This window comes from Pseudorasbora parva, chromosome 10 (genome assembly GCF_024679245.1).
Source record: "Pseudorasbora parva isolate DD20220531a chromosome 10, ASM2467924v1, whole genome shotgun sequence".
Taxonomy (NCBI): domain Eukaryota; kingdom Metazoa; phylum Chordata; class Actinopteri; order Cypriniformes; family Gobionidae; genus Pseudorasbora; species Pseudorasbora parva.
In genome coordinates this window covers 33,383,714-33,397,581 of record NC_090181.1, presented here as the reverse complement: position 1 = coordinate 33,397,581, position 13,868 = coordinate 33,383,714, and the positions used below count along the sequence as shown (strand labels likewise).

Sequence of the window (13,868 nt, the reverse complement as noted above, 5' to 3'; positions counted from 1 at the left end):
GCAATTTCTAGTTATCCCAAATAATAAATCCTGATTAAAACATTTTAGTTGAAAGAACTATAAAACTATTCGAGCGAATGTATATTTTAAAGTTAGAGTCAAGTTTTGTCAACTAAAAAAATAATTCACTTTGAAGTAACACTTTGAAGAGGGAAATTGAGTGTAATTTTTTTTACAGTGTGTTATATATTCTTTTTTTTGCATGTTTTACACATTACGCACTGCAAAATGTATACATCAACCATATCTACATTTACTGGAAAAAAACAACAACAAAAAAACAGTTTTTATTAGTTTTTTTTTTACATATATCAATAGTTTCAACTCAAAATCATGCATAATGGCATCTGGAGACAATCATTTCAGTTATTTTACAATCAATATTTTACAATCAAGGCCTTTCATTTAGCTTTTAACCCTATATCCACTATAATATTATAATAATATGAGCTTATAAACCAGTGAGATGGATAGATATCTGTGTTATCATATCAGCGATGATCATATCCACTTGGAAGTAAATGGTAACCTTAAATATGTGACTTTTCATTATTAGCCATTAAAAAGCCAATATTGGCTATTTTTTAAATATTCTTAAAGTTTCTTAGATTGTTTGCAGATCAATTCCTCAATATTCATTACAGTATAAAAATAGATGTAGAAACTGGCCGGAAACGTTCCAATGTAATTTTCTGTAAGGATGAGAAAATAATGCAAAAACTACTCTGATTCTCCTATCCTTCTAATGACATCCCAAATATTCCCATAATATCCCTAAGCGTCCATCAATGGAAAAACTTTCACTTTAAGTCCAAATTTAACCCTGCTTTCTCAAAGCAACATTGAAAGGGCTACAAAATCCGCCGTGATTGCTGAGCATGTCACCTCAGCGCCCGGCGCTAAAACACACACATAGCTAGTGGTGCGAGGATCCTCAACAAACACATCTTCCTTTGTTCAGGAAATCCTTTCTCCAACACGAACTGCAAAGCTGAACTTTTGGCAATGCAGAAGCGTCAAAGCCAAACACAGCCTTTCTCTTTTTTTCACCCTAAAGGATGAGTGATGCTCGCGGTTTCGACCTGTCCTTCAAACAAACCGGCTTTAAACAGCGGGAGACTGAAGTGAGAAAACACTCCAGGACATTCCAGGGTCCTTTTCTAACTGGAGAACATCGGGGAACAAACAAAGTTCATATAAATGAGTGATATTGGGATATCGCAGGCACTTGGGCAGGCACGTCGCTGCTACTGTGGGACACATGCGGAGAGGCTTGTGGGAGGTATTGTGTGTTCAGGTATGTACATCACTGCAAATATTTACAGAGCAGCTGATGTACAATAGAGGAATCACATGACTGTCTCTTCTCGAATACAAGCTCACGTACATGTGCTTAGATCAGATCTACGCCACTGATGCACTTCTCTAAGGAACGAACAAGTTTTTAAGAACTTGGCACAAAGAGGCCTATGCTTCACTAACCCACGTGGAATCAGTATTTTGACATTTTCTGTGCTGATCTTGAGGGAAAATTAGTCAGAGTTTTATATTAGAGCTATTAGTTCTCTTATTAGCAGCTGAAAACATTATCAAATTTGACTAAGTTAACAGATAAACACGCAAGAAAAATAGAATTATGTAAATGACGGGCTTCAGAATTCTGTGGAAATCTATGAGAGAGTATAGTCTCTTAAAGGGATAGTTCGCCCAAAAATGGAAATTATGCCATCATTTATTTACCCTCAAGTTGTTCCAAACCTATGAGTTTCTGGTAACACTTTAGTTTAGGGTCTAATTCTCAGCTTATACGCATGAATATTACCAGGATATTGGCTGCTTATTAGTACTTATAAAACACATGTCTTATTCTGCATGACCATATGATACATTCCTAATCCTGCCCAATACCTAACCTTAAAGGGATAGTTCACCCAAAAATGAAAATTCTGTTATAATTAACTCAAGCTGTTTCAAACCTGTATGAGTTTCTTTTGTCAGCTGAACTCAAAAGAAGAGATTTTGAAGAATGTTTGTGACCAAGCAGACCAATTGACTACTATATAGTAGTGGGAAATACTATGGTGGTCTATGGTTGCTCTCTCTGCTTTGTTACAAACATTCTTTAAAGTATCTTATTTTGTGTTCAGCATAAGAAAGAATCTTATACAGGTTTGGAACAACTTGAAGGTGAGTAAACTATGACAATTTTCATTTTTGGGTGAACTGTTCCTTTAACAACTACTTTACTAGCAATTAATAAGCAATAATTAGGAATTTACTGAGGCAAAAATCATAGTTAATAGTTAGTTAATAGTGAGAATTGCACCCTAAACTAAAGTGTGACTGAATTTCTTTCTTCTGCTGAACACACAAGACGATATTTTGAAGAAACAGTTGATGGGCCCCATTAACTTCCATAGTATTTTTTTCCTACTATGAAAGTCAATGAGGCCTATCGACTGTTTGGTTACCCGTATTCTTCAAAATATCTTCTTTTGTGTTCTGTAGAAGAAAGAAACTCATAAATGTTTTGGAACATCTATAGAGTGTGAGTAAATTACAGAATTTAAATTTTTGAGCGAACTATCCCTTTAAATGACAGGCCAAAAAATGTCAATCCATTGTTCCCACTCTCTTAATAACTTCTCCAACTCAAGTGCCAATCATGTACGCCCACTGAGTATTTCTGGTAGTCGCAGGTTTGTCCAAACATTCCCAAAATACAAGTGCGTAAAAAAGCAGTAAAAATGCCAGTCTGTGAAAGTGGCCCGTCATTGTTCGGCCGGCCTCCTTTGAGCGCGTGAATGTGTTGAAAAGCCGAGGGGAGGCCAGGGCAACAGGACCGGGCACTCCGTCCTCATTACCACTTGATGTTTGAACACAGGCCACAGGAGTGACCGTTTAAATTGCTCCCTGTTCAAACAGTTCCCAAGCATCTGTGGTTCACAGCAAAGTAAGCCTTGTTTGTTTTCCTCTCTGCTTCATGGGCCATCACTAGGTCGTCTGGAATCCTGCTCGCAACTGGGTGGTAGGAGCGTTAGCATCATGCGAGCGTCAGTCTGAAATCACCACAGCTCTTAAGAGTTCATGGATCATCAGAGCCCCTGTGATACTAACTAACAGAATTAGATGATTTCATAATCATAAATTCATAAAAATCAGTGGCCAAAACACTTACTTACGGAGTACCACAGACAAGTCCAAATAAGCCTGACAATCTTCCTATAAAAATTCACACTCAGCAAAAACTTCACTGTACATTTCGATAGAGATGTTTTATAAAAAGAAAATCCTAATTTTAAACTGTTTTGACATGCAAGTAAAGCAAGAGAGAAACAATATTGAAGGGATTATATATAAAATTGAAAACACACACTCTTTTTTGTGAATTGTGGGGACATTCCATAGGCGTAATGTTTTTTATACCGTACAAACCATATTTTCTATCCCCCTACAAGGCCCCTAAACCTACACGTCACAGGAAACATTCTGCATTTTTACTTTCTTAAAAACAAAAACTAATTCTGTATGATTTATAAGCCTTTTGCAAAATGGGGACATGGGAAATGTCCTCATATTTCACCCTCTCCTTGTAATACCTGGCATACCCATGTCATTATACATGATATTTCAGAAAAACAAGCACGCACACACACGCATACACGCACGCACACACACACGCACACACACGCACACGTCTGGTTCACTATCTTTGTGTGGACTGGACTTTCCATAGATGCAATGGTTTTTATACCGTACAAACCGTACTTTCTGTCCCCCTACACTGCCCCTGCCCCTAAACCTACCAATCACAGGAAACATTCTGCATTTTTACTTTCTCAAAAAAACTTATCCTGTATGATTTATAAGCCTTTTGAAAGGTGGGGACCGTTGGCTGGTTCCCACAATGTAGGCAATCTCAGGTTTTACTATCCTTATGGGGACATTTGGTCCCCACAATGTAATATAAACAAGGGCACACATACACACACACACGGAAGAATCTCACAAAATCTGTTGGGAACAGATCCCAAAATCAAAAGTAAAATATAAGAAAATTGATTATTTAAGAAGAATACAATCAAATAAGAAATTAACAATAATTAATTAAAAAATTTTATGAAATTAACAATAATTAATAATAACATAACTTTATCTTTAGGACTTTTAAATGAAATATAAGCAAACTGTAATACAAAACTAAAATGATATTATTTAATCTGTCAAGTATTTTTGCATTTATGTTATATAACAATGCTGATTTAAATAAAAAAATACTTTTACAGCAATTTTACGCTTACTATACTAAAATGTGAATGTAATGAGAATGTGAAAGAATAAATGAACGAGTAAATGAATAAATAAAATGTTTCATCTATGACATTAGAGAAAACTTGCTTAATTGTAACAAAAAAAATCACAATGCAATAACAACCCTAGTGAAAAATAATTATAGCAAAATGTATTTTAGAATGCATTTATTTTATGCCAAGAATACTACAAATATATTTACATATTTATATACCCTACAATTGAACTTTTTGTATACTACATTTATATAATTCAGTTGGAACAACTAATTCTTGTATTTAAAGACTGATATTATACAGAGATAATATCCTTACTAATAGTGATATTAAAACACATTTTAGGCTTAATATTAAGAAATGTACATTGTGCAATAAAGAAGAATTCCAAATAAAGCTATATGCCTCAAGCGATATGTCAGTAAATATGTTATTGGGTTTGTATTACACTTAATATGAAAACAATCTATTTTGGTAAAGGATTTGTCACTATAAGTTCTATAAATTAAAATAAGCTGATAACAACTGTACAGACAAATAACATTTTGTTGTAAAATTGTCCTGTTTAACTCTGTGAATCTGCTTTCAAACAATGGTCATTGTAAAAGCGCTATTTAAATAAAGTTGATTGTTCTAGTGGTCTATATATGAATATCATTTCTTATTTTATCTTTTGATTCATAAGTAAAATATGACCTGGACATATTTTCATAAGATTGACCCAAACCTCCACAAAAATTCCTCATTTCGAGAACCTTTCAAGAGATGCCAACCTCTCGTTGGGTTTTATAGCTGGAGTCTTTGTATGTTTGTGAGTGCGTTGGCCTTTCTACTAGGTTTGTTTGGTTTCAGATCACAGTAACCAGGCCTCCACAGTTAAGCAGTGCCCATCCTAGGTCTATTCCTTAAACCAACACAGAGACACAAAAGAGGAGGACAGAGCCCTGAGGAATCCCTCTGTCACTAGTGGACCACCCACTTAGGGAGCAGACAAGCCTGTTCGGCCACACGGCACTACATTCAAGGGATTTTGAACTTCAATGGGACCCACAAGGAAGCCGCGAAGGGGTCGCCAACGCGCCTCCTTCTCTCCGTGAAGCCAAGCACGGCAGAGAGGGAGTGAGACGCGATATCAGGGTGGGTGGCTGTCGGAAAAGCCCAGGAGGACCACACTGTACCGACGTAAACAGAGCTGATGGGACCAAACAGTACATTTCCTGCCCGGACGGCCCGCGCAGGGGGAGGGGGGCGTGACGGGTTGTGTCAAAGGTCGATCCACCTGCTAAGAACAAAGCTTGTTGAGACTGTAGCCCTATTTCTGCTCTTGTAGGGAAGAGATTCAACTCCATAGGGAACTTAGCGTGTTTGTTATGATGGACTTGGTGTGTGCTTTGAATTTAGACTGCAAAAGGACAGTTTACACATGCAAGAAAACAAGCCACCATCTCAGTTGTAATAACACGACCCAGCCTACAGCAGTCAGCTTATCCCAAACTACGTCAGGCACATAACATCAGCAGGGAAACAGACGCTAGAGAAACACATCTCACTGGTGTGAAATTCAATTTGGGGTCAAAGATGTGCATTCACCCTTAAAGCTACACTGTGTGATATTTTCCCCCATCTAGCGTTGAAAAGGTATATAACCAGCCAGTGAATATTAGTTTCTGTTCCTCTCAATTTCGATTTCGTTTTAACTCCTACGGTGGCCGATTTAGTCCAAGATTAACATGGCTATCCCCCTCTTCACATTCGACACGGTGCCATCGAGTGTTAAAACGCGAAAGTCGAAGTTTGAATTTACGGGTATTTCCCTCTTTGGCTAATGTACTTTCAAGATGGAGGGGCAACATGGCGACCGGCATTTGAACCCCTCACCCTTATGTATTTTCAATGGCATATTATAAATGTATGAGAATACTTTATTACTCGAAATAAGTAAATATACATTAATGAGCACATATGTGTTTGAAAGAACTAAGTGTTTTTAGCTAAGAATAAACTAAAAAAGTTACACAGTGTAGCTTTAATTTTGTTGTTCATGCCTCTATGAAAAAAATCAGAAAGCAATATAGCAGCTACCATATTCAAAACATCTCAAAAACCCAGAGTAACGTAATGCGTTTGAAATCTGCTACAAAATACCAAATCGAATGAATATAGATTACTTAGGGTAAACGTACCTATTAAAGGGTTACTTCAGCGATCAGCATATGGCTTTGTATCAGTAGAAACCCTGGAGTATATTCAAATTATTGTGCTTTCCCCCCCTCATATCTCCCTGAGACAAGAGATTTATGCATTTTATTTCTAGAAAAATTCCTCCTATGATGCAAATTGACGATTTTTGCATCATAGGAGGAATGTTTGCCCAAAGGCTAAAGACTACAGCCAGCAGAGGGAGCCATTTCTGCATGTTTTGAATCCGCGCATGGGGGATGGGAGATAACACTCAGCTTGCAGGGAGAGCTCAGCTGGCAGGCACTCATTTAAACGGAGCTATGGTGTGCAATGTAAGTCTTTTAACTTCTCAAATTAATTTCTATGAAAGTTAAGCTTGTAAAGGCATGAACTGAAACGCGCCAGACTGAACTCGCGTTGTGAATGTATGCCGCGAGTGTAGTCGCGATTACCTCAGCTCTCATCACTCCTGCAGTTAGTGCTCAGTGCTGTGATACTCGCGCGGTGACTCACTCATTGTATTGAACAGACACGTTCAGTTTTTAATTGTAGTGTCTTCTCCAACTCAGTCGCTGTAATCAAGTTGGTGGCGTTGGGGAATGGCACAGGGCAGCGAAGCATTCTGGGAATTGTAGTCTTTCATCCCCATGGGACAGAAATACATTTTCTGTCTTTTCTCAGTCTAGAAAGCACCAAATTCAAAAAATAATTTCACATTTCTACTGCATTGATGACCCAGTTCAAATACAGATTCATCTTCCCAGCGCTGAAGTACCCCTTTAAGTACGTTTACCCTACAACTTAAGAATATTTTATACTAGCTCCAAAAATGTAAATCTTTTGAAAATCTCCTTCTAAACAAATAAAACTTTTACAGACCAATATTTATGTTTACTTAATATAGTTTTATGATTCACATACCGGTACATACCTTCCTTGGCAGAGCAAAACCCAAAAGAAATACTAACTGCACTGTGTCCTGAGACTGACTTTTTGTTTTTGAGTCAAAATCTGCTAATAATGGAACAACAGTTTAAGTGATTTTTCACGATTATTTACAACAGGATCTGCATTTTCATGGGTTTAATTATGAGACAATACAAATCAACATAACCACTCCATTTCTGGTAAATATGTTTTTTGTTGTTGTTGTTTTTACAATTTTTTAGTGCACAATTACCATTGCGCACCTGTAGCTGATGAATAGGTGGTAAGAAAAAAGAAAACCCAGATCCAAAAATCTCAATAAACAAACAAAAGGAAATCCCGCACAATATCTTTTTACAATTTTTAAAAGTCAATGAATTTGTGACAGCTGAATATAACATTTTAGACAAGTTAAAGTCTCTGTCAAAGTCAGTCTCTGAGTAACATGTCATTTATTTAAGCCACAAAATAAACTTCATTCCATAAAATATGTAGAAAGAGCTACGCAAAAAACATTTAGAACTTCTCCAGCATGTTTTATAATGACCCAAAAATCAAACATAGTTCACCCCTTACGCACATCATCGTGTCCGTCAAACACTTAGCCTGGCTGTCAGTTGGAATATTAGTACTAAAAACATGGACAAACTCTTGGGCATTAATCACTTCACTAATACTTGCTGGCTACGAAATAAATCATTATTACCTTATGATCCAACTGTGTTCAAATCCACATCATTTGAATATCACAACATCGATGTCAGTCAAAAAATAACACACACAATAGCATAGTAGTATTTACGAGAAGCAGAGGTCCAGCGAGTCCTGGATGTTTTGAATGTGTCATTGCTTTCCGAGAAGAGAAAGAAAACGATGGCATAAGCGGCTTCAACATGCTGTCTGTCAAATGATAACGTATGTAATGCATAACACACGCAAGTATAAAAGTTTTCCTCACTCGCTGAAACGAAATCGTTAATGATAAAGGAACTGAGCGACTGAGTGAACTGATGTTCAATAAATTGAAAAATAAACTTACCCGGGTTAATAAATATCGCTTATAATTTTGCAATAAAAGGTGATACATTTTTACATGATTTGGTACATTTAATTATTATTTTTACTCTATTCAGCTATATCAGTGCTGATATTGCTAATCAATCCTTATTTACATATTCTTAAATAAAAAAACACTAAAGTGTCATATTTATTTCTCATGAACACTTAAGTAAATGGAATTGAATCAGCAATGTGCTTCTTGTTCTTGCCTTGCACATTGTCATATTGATTTAGGCTAACTGCCACTCGGATATCCAGTGTCTGAACACACTTTCTCAGTTGTAAAGGATACCTTAAAATAAACATTTAAGCTAGCTGAAAGAATAAAATGGGTGTGTTCAATGCTTCATGTTAATCTGACACTGAAAAGGAAGTATATGGCTTCAACACAGGTGAATCCAATGCAAAACCTCGCACGCAGAAAACCCCTGACAGGTCAAACGAATGATTGTAAAATATAACTTGTATTTGTGAGTGGCAGACATAATGTCTGTGGAGCACAAACACACAAACCCATAAAACAGGCATGCAGCCATACAGCCACAGGCGCACATGCACGCACGCACGCTCGGTGTGTGTGATATCAGGATACATGCTAAACAGATCCTGTTCCAGGTCTTGGCCTCCACCCATCACTAGGATGTAACACTTTGGGTTGGGCTCTTCTACTGCAGGATGTGTCAGCAGATCAGTGAAACAGCTAGCCTGGCATTAACTCCAAAAAACAAACAAGCCACGCAGAGGTCATGCTATGAAGGATTGGAGCTCATCGGCAGCCTTTACAGTGTTTGATAGCGAGTGACTGATTCAGCTATGAGGATCGGCGAAGCGGTCTACCATACAGAATACATGCAAATTTGACCATACAGTGACTACACAGTGCCTTTTTGCAACAAACAAAAAAATAAAGAAAGAGGAAGCAATATCATTCACTACATAACAAATTAATCACTATCACAACAATCATAAATGCAAAGTATTACATTTCTGTCCACATACTTTACCATTTTATGTTTGGGGCTGCATTTGTTTTCTATTTTAACCCCTTAACTGTTGGGCTTGGGCTGCTTGGCGCTCTTTTATGGCGTTTTTGTCATATCATAAATTTCATTAATCATCATAAATTAGGTCTCATGCAACAGCTTACACTCTCAGTATTTGTGTTTGAAAACATTTTGTCTTACCATGGAAACGGTACTTTATTTTTTAGCAGGCTCCTCCTAGTGGTTGGTGTCATGCTTCATATTACAACATTTACTGCACTATTTTATAATTAAAACTTTCTAATCTTGACAAAACACCTATGTTCAGAAAGGTCTGAGACACAAAGTTCCATATTTGGTGACTGTTTTGTGATAGAAGTGTTATTTGGACAGAAATGCATTGATTTGTTACAGGATAACGCTTTAAAGAAATTCAATGGCATGTGGGTGACACTAGGTGGCTATTTATGGTACAGCGCATACCAGTCTCATAGGAACTTTCATTTTTGTGGTATCAACTTTAAATTTGGAACAAAACTTGGTTAGCCATATGACTTTGATTTTATAACCGTTCTTAAAATTGTAAATAAATAAAAAATTATATATACCATGTGTAAAATATTTTTTCACTTTTCATTTTTAAGCGCGTTCTCTACAGCAATAATCTGCTGAGTGTCTTCTTTAAAGAGATAGTTCACTCAAAACTGAAAATTAGCCCATGATTTACTCACCCTCAAGCCACCCTAGGTGTATATGACTTTCTTCTTTCACACGAATACAACCAGAGTTATATTAAAAAATGTCATGGCTAATCCAAGCTTTATAACGGCAGTGAATGGCTGTTTCTGTTTTGAAGTCCTTAAAAATGCATCTACCCATCATAAAAGTACTCCACATGGCTCTGGGGGGGGTTAATAAAGTCCTTCTGAATCGAAGACATGCATTTTAATTTATTTTGATTAATTTAGTGTGCCCCTGCTGAATAAAAGTAATAATTAACTTACTTTAAAAAAAGACTTTGAATGGTAATGTAGAACCATGTAACAAGTGCTGTACTAGATATTCACATGCATGTTATAGAAATATGATGCATCAACAACAAATATCTTTGTTCTTCGGACAGGGTATCACTTTAATACTGTATTCCACACTATTTACCATGTACCATACAACCATGATTATGGCAAAAATTTAGTGTCATGGTATTAGCACCTCATACCACAGGGATTTTAGTAAGGGTATTGCCTGTCATTTGCAGGCTTTTCTTAAAACTTTAAAGCTTTTGACAATCCAAATATATGTATTTCCTTTGATACTTGGTTGTTTTGAAAATAAAGTCAATAAAAACTAATTGCAATAGTTAAGACTATAGTTATGAATAACTACCACAGAACTAAGCAATGAAGCCTCTGTTCATGACTATCTGACATGATAAGGATGCCCTCTACTGCCCAGATTTAAGAATGCATTGTCCTCCACTGGTATAAATATATTGGTCTAACATTTTGAAAGTTACCTACCTTATCAATAACAAATAAAGAAACTGCCCCATTATATTCTCAACAAAAAAACTAAATAACATACCAAAGGACAATATTCTCTTCATACTCACATTTGTACATATCAACCAGTGAATCCTTCAGTTCTTGCTTGTGCATCCATGACAGCTGATGCAGCTCCTCCTCACTCTCTGAGCAGCTCCCCCTTAAAATGAACAGAGGACATGTCTCAGGAACTCATTGCTGATATTCTTCAATTCTAGTGCTCGAGCTTGTGGTGTTGAGTGGGTTCTGGTCATGTTAACTAGTTCTCGGTGTGGGTTAGACTAATCTTTTCTGCAATGTCATCATGAGCTCAAGGATTACATACCAAAAGATATGGTATGTATGGTTTATACAACAATTACTTTCTTATCTGCAAAAAAAAATCAAAGTAGCTGCTGCATTTATAATAAATGGGTTCCTCTGATGTTCCAAACTTCTTCAAAACACAGAGTTACTGTGTTTGTTGATGTCTACAGTAACGCTATATGATGAAAAATATGATGGTATGGAGTACATCTTAACATGCAATTATTTATGCTGATGAGCAGGAAATTGGCAAAAATAGATAAAGACCCTGATAAAACAGGACTGTGGGATGAAAACAGCCCAATGTCTAAACAAAACTAATAAAACAAGTCTATTATCAAAACATCACAGGTTACATGATTACATTTTATTTATAGTTCTTGAATATGTAAAAATTAGGGCTATTTGATTCAATTTCCCTTCACAAGAGCACGATTCAATTCAATTCTGATTTTGATTCAATTCGATTCTATATCAATTAATTGGGGTATGTAGACCCAGTTACTATAATATTAAAATGTTAAAATTCACAGATTCATATAGGTTAATTACACAAACCTGATTCCAAAAAAGTTGGGACACTGTACATAAAAACAGAATGCAATGATGTGGAAGTTTCAACTTTCAATATTTTAATAAAAATATAACATAGATGACATATTAAATGTTTAAACTGAGAAATTGTATAATTTTAAAGGTTAAAATAAGTTGATTTTAATTTTCATGGCATCAACACATCTCAAAAAAGTTGGGACAAGGCCATGTTTATAACAGTCTGCAAACGTCTGGGGACTGAGGAGACAAGTTGCTCAAGTTTAGGAAAAGGAATGTTGTCCCATTCTTGTCTAATACAGGTTTCTAATTGCTCAACTGTCTTAGGTCTTCTTTGTCGCATCTTCCTCTTTATGATGCACCAAATGTTTTCTATGGGTGAAAGATCTAGACTGCAGGCTGGCCATTTCAGTACCCGGATCCTTCTTCTACGCAGCCATGATGTAGTAATTGATGCAGTTTGTGGTCTGGCATTGTCATGTTGGTTAAATACAAGGTTGCCCCTGAAAGAGACAATGTCTGGATGGGAGCATATGTTGTTCTAGAACTTGGATATAGCTTTCAGCATTGATGGTGCCTTTCAAGATGTGTGAGCGCTGCCGCTGATAACAACTTGGGTTGTCCTTGTCCTCTTTAGTCTGGATTCTGGAAGACATGGCGTCCCAGTTTTTCAAAAATAACAACATTTTTGAAAACTTTCAACATTTGAAATGTTAATTCTATTGTGAATAACATATAAGTTTATGAGATTTGTAAAATATTGCATTCCTTTTTTATTCACAATTTGTACAGTCTCCCAACTTTTTTGGAATCAGGCTTGCATTTAAATTGAACATAAGGATGTTATATAATGATAATGTTATAGTAATAATTTTTAAGATAATTATGTTAAGTCAATTTTGTGTTTGTCTTGTTGGTCACGGTAACCCTGCCCCCAGCCACTGACGGACACGGTTCTAGCCCAGCAATGTTTTGGTGCTACTTAAGAACCAATTTTCCTGGCTCGGAGCTGGTGCTTTGGGTGTGGAAAAACAAAAAAGCAATTTAAAACTATAGTCTCTGGCTCCGAACCAGCACTAGCAATGCCTGGGTGGGGAAATAGATTCGTATGAGCCAAATGTTGATAGTAAATGAGAAAGTATAACCTAATGTTCTGTTGCTAATAATATAACAGCAAACAGTGGCAAAAATATTTTTGCAAACAGTTTACTTTCTTTGTTTAACATGTGTATTTAATAACGTATTAGATATGACTCTTCAACAGAAGCCATTAACTAATAAAGACTTGAGGAATAAAGATTAATAAAGAGGAATGAGAGCGCTGTGTGATCAGGCACTGCCGTTTTACCCTTCAAAATAAGTCTCTCTTATAACACATCGGCCAATCAGAAAAGCTTGTTGGGCGATATATATAATACCTTGTTGTCAACCACAAACTATAATGCACTGTGAGAGTCCCACCATCCTAACCAAGAAGAGTTATCAGGACATGCTGGTATAACAAAAACCTACCACCGCATTACTAAGTACTTTTTTTGGCCTGGTCTTTAGTCAGCGGTGTCTAGATTTTGTAAGTCATGCTATAATTGTCAGTTGGCAAGTAAACCCAATCAAAAAATCCTGCCTCCTCTTTGCCCTAATTTCAGTTGTAATTAACCCATTTGAGCACTTAACTGTTGACTGTGTTGCACTGTAAAAAATTATTTAAAAAAAAAAGTTACCTGGTTGCCTTAAAATTTTGAGTTCATTGAAATTGAAATTTTAAGTTAATACAATGAACATTTTTTGAGATTCGACAATCTTTAGTAAAATATTATTAAAAGATTTTTGTAAGCATATTGGGTAATTGTGTGTGTTTTATTTCTGATGATGCAGTGAGACATGCCAAATAGTGCTATTTATGTGGTTCAGATTCAAAAATATTTTGAGTTTCTATTTATTAAAAAAATGTCCTTCATTGTATCAACTCAAATTTTTAATTTCAATAAACTCAAAATTTTAAGGCAACC

The 13,868-nt window shown here is 36.2% G+C and overlaps 1 protein-coding gene across 2 annotated transcripts in view; it reads right to left on the bottom strand.

The window, feature by feature from the left end:
* The window catches only part of mipol1 (mirror-image polydactyly 1), a 116,868-nt gene that overhangs the window by 92,872 nt on the left and 10,128 nt on the right, over nucleotides 1–13,868 (bottom strand). For both annotated transcript variants that reach the window (XM_067455938.1, XM_067455939.1), the window contains exon 2: nucleotides 11,070–11,161. In XM_067455938.1, the coding sequence (XP_067312039.1) occupies nucleotides 11,070–11,115 (46 nt within the window). In that variant the 5' untranslated portion in view covers nucleotides 11,116–11,161. The remainder of the gene's footprint in view (nucleotides 1–11,069; nucleotides 11,162–13,868) is intronic.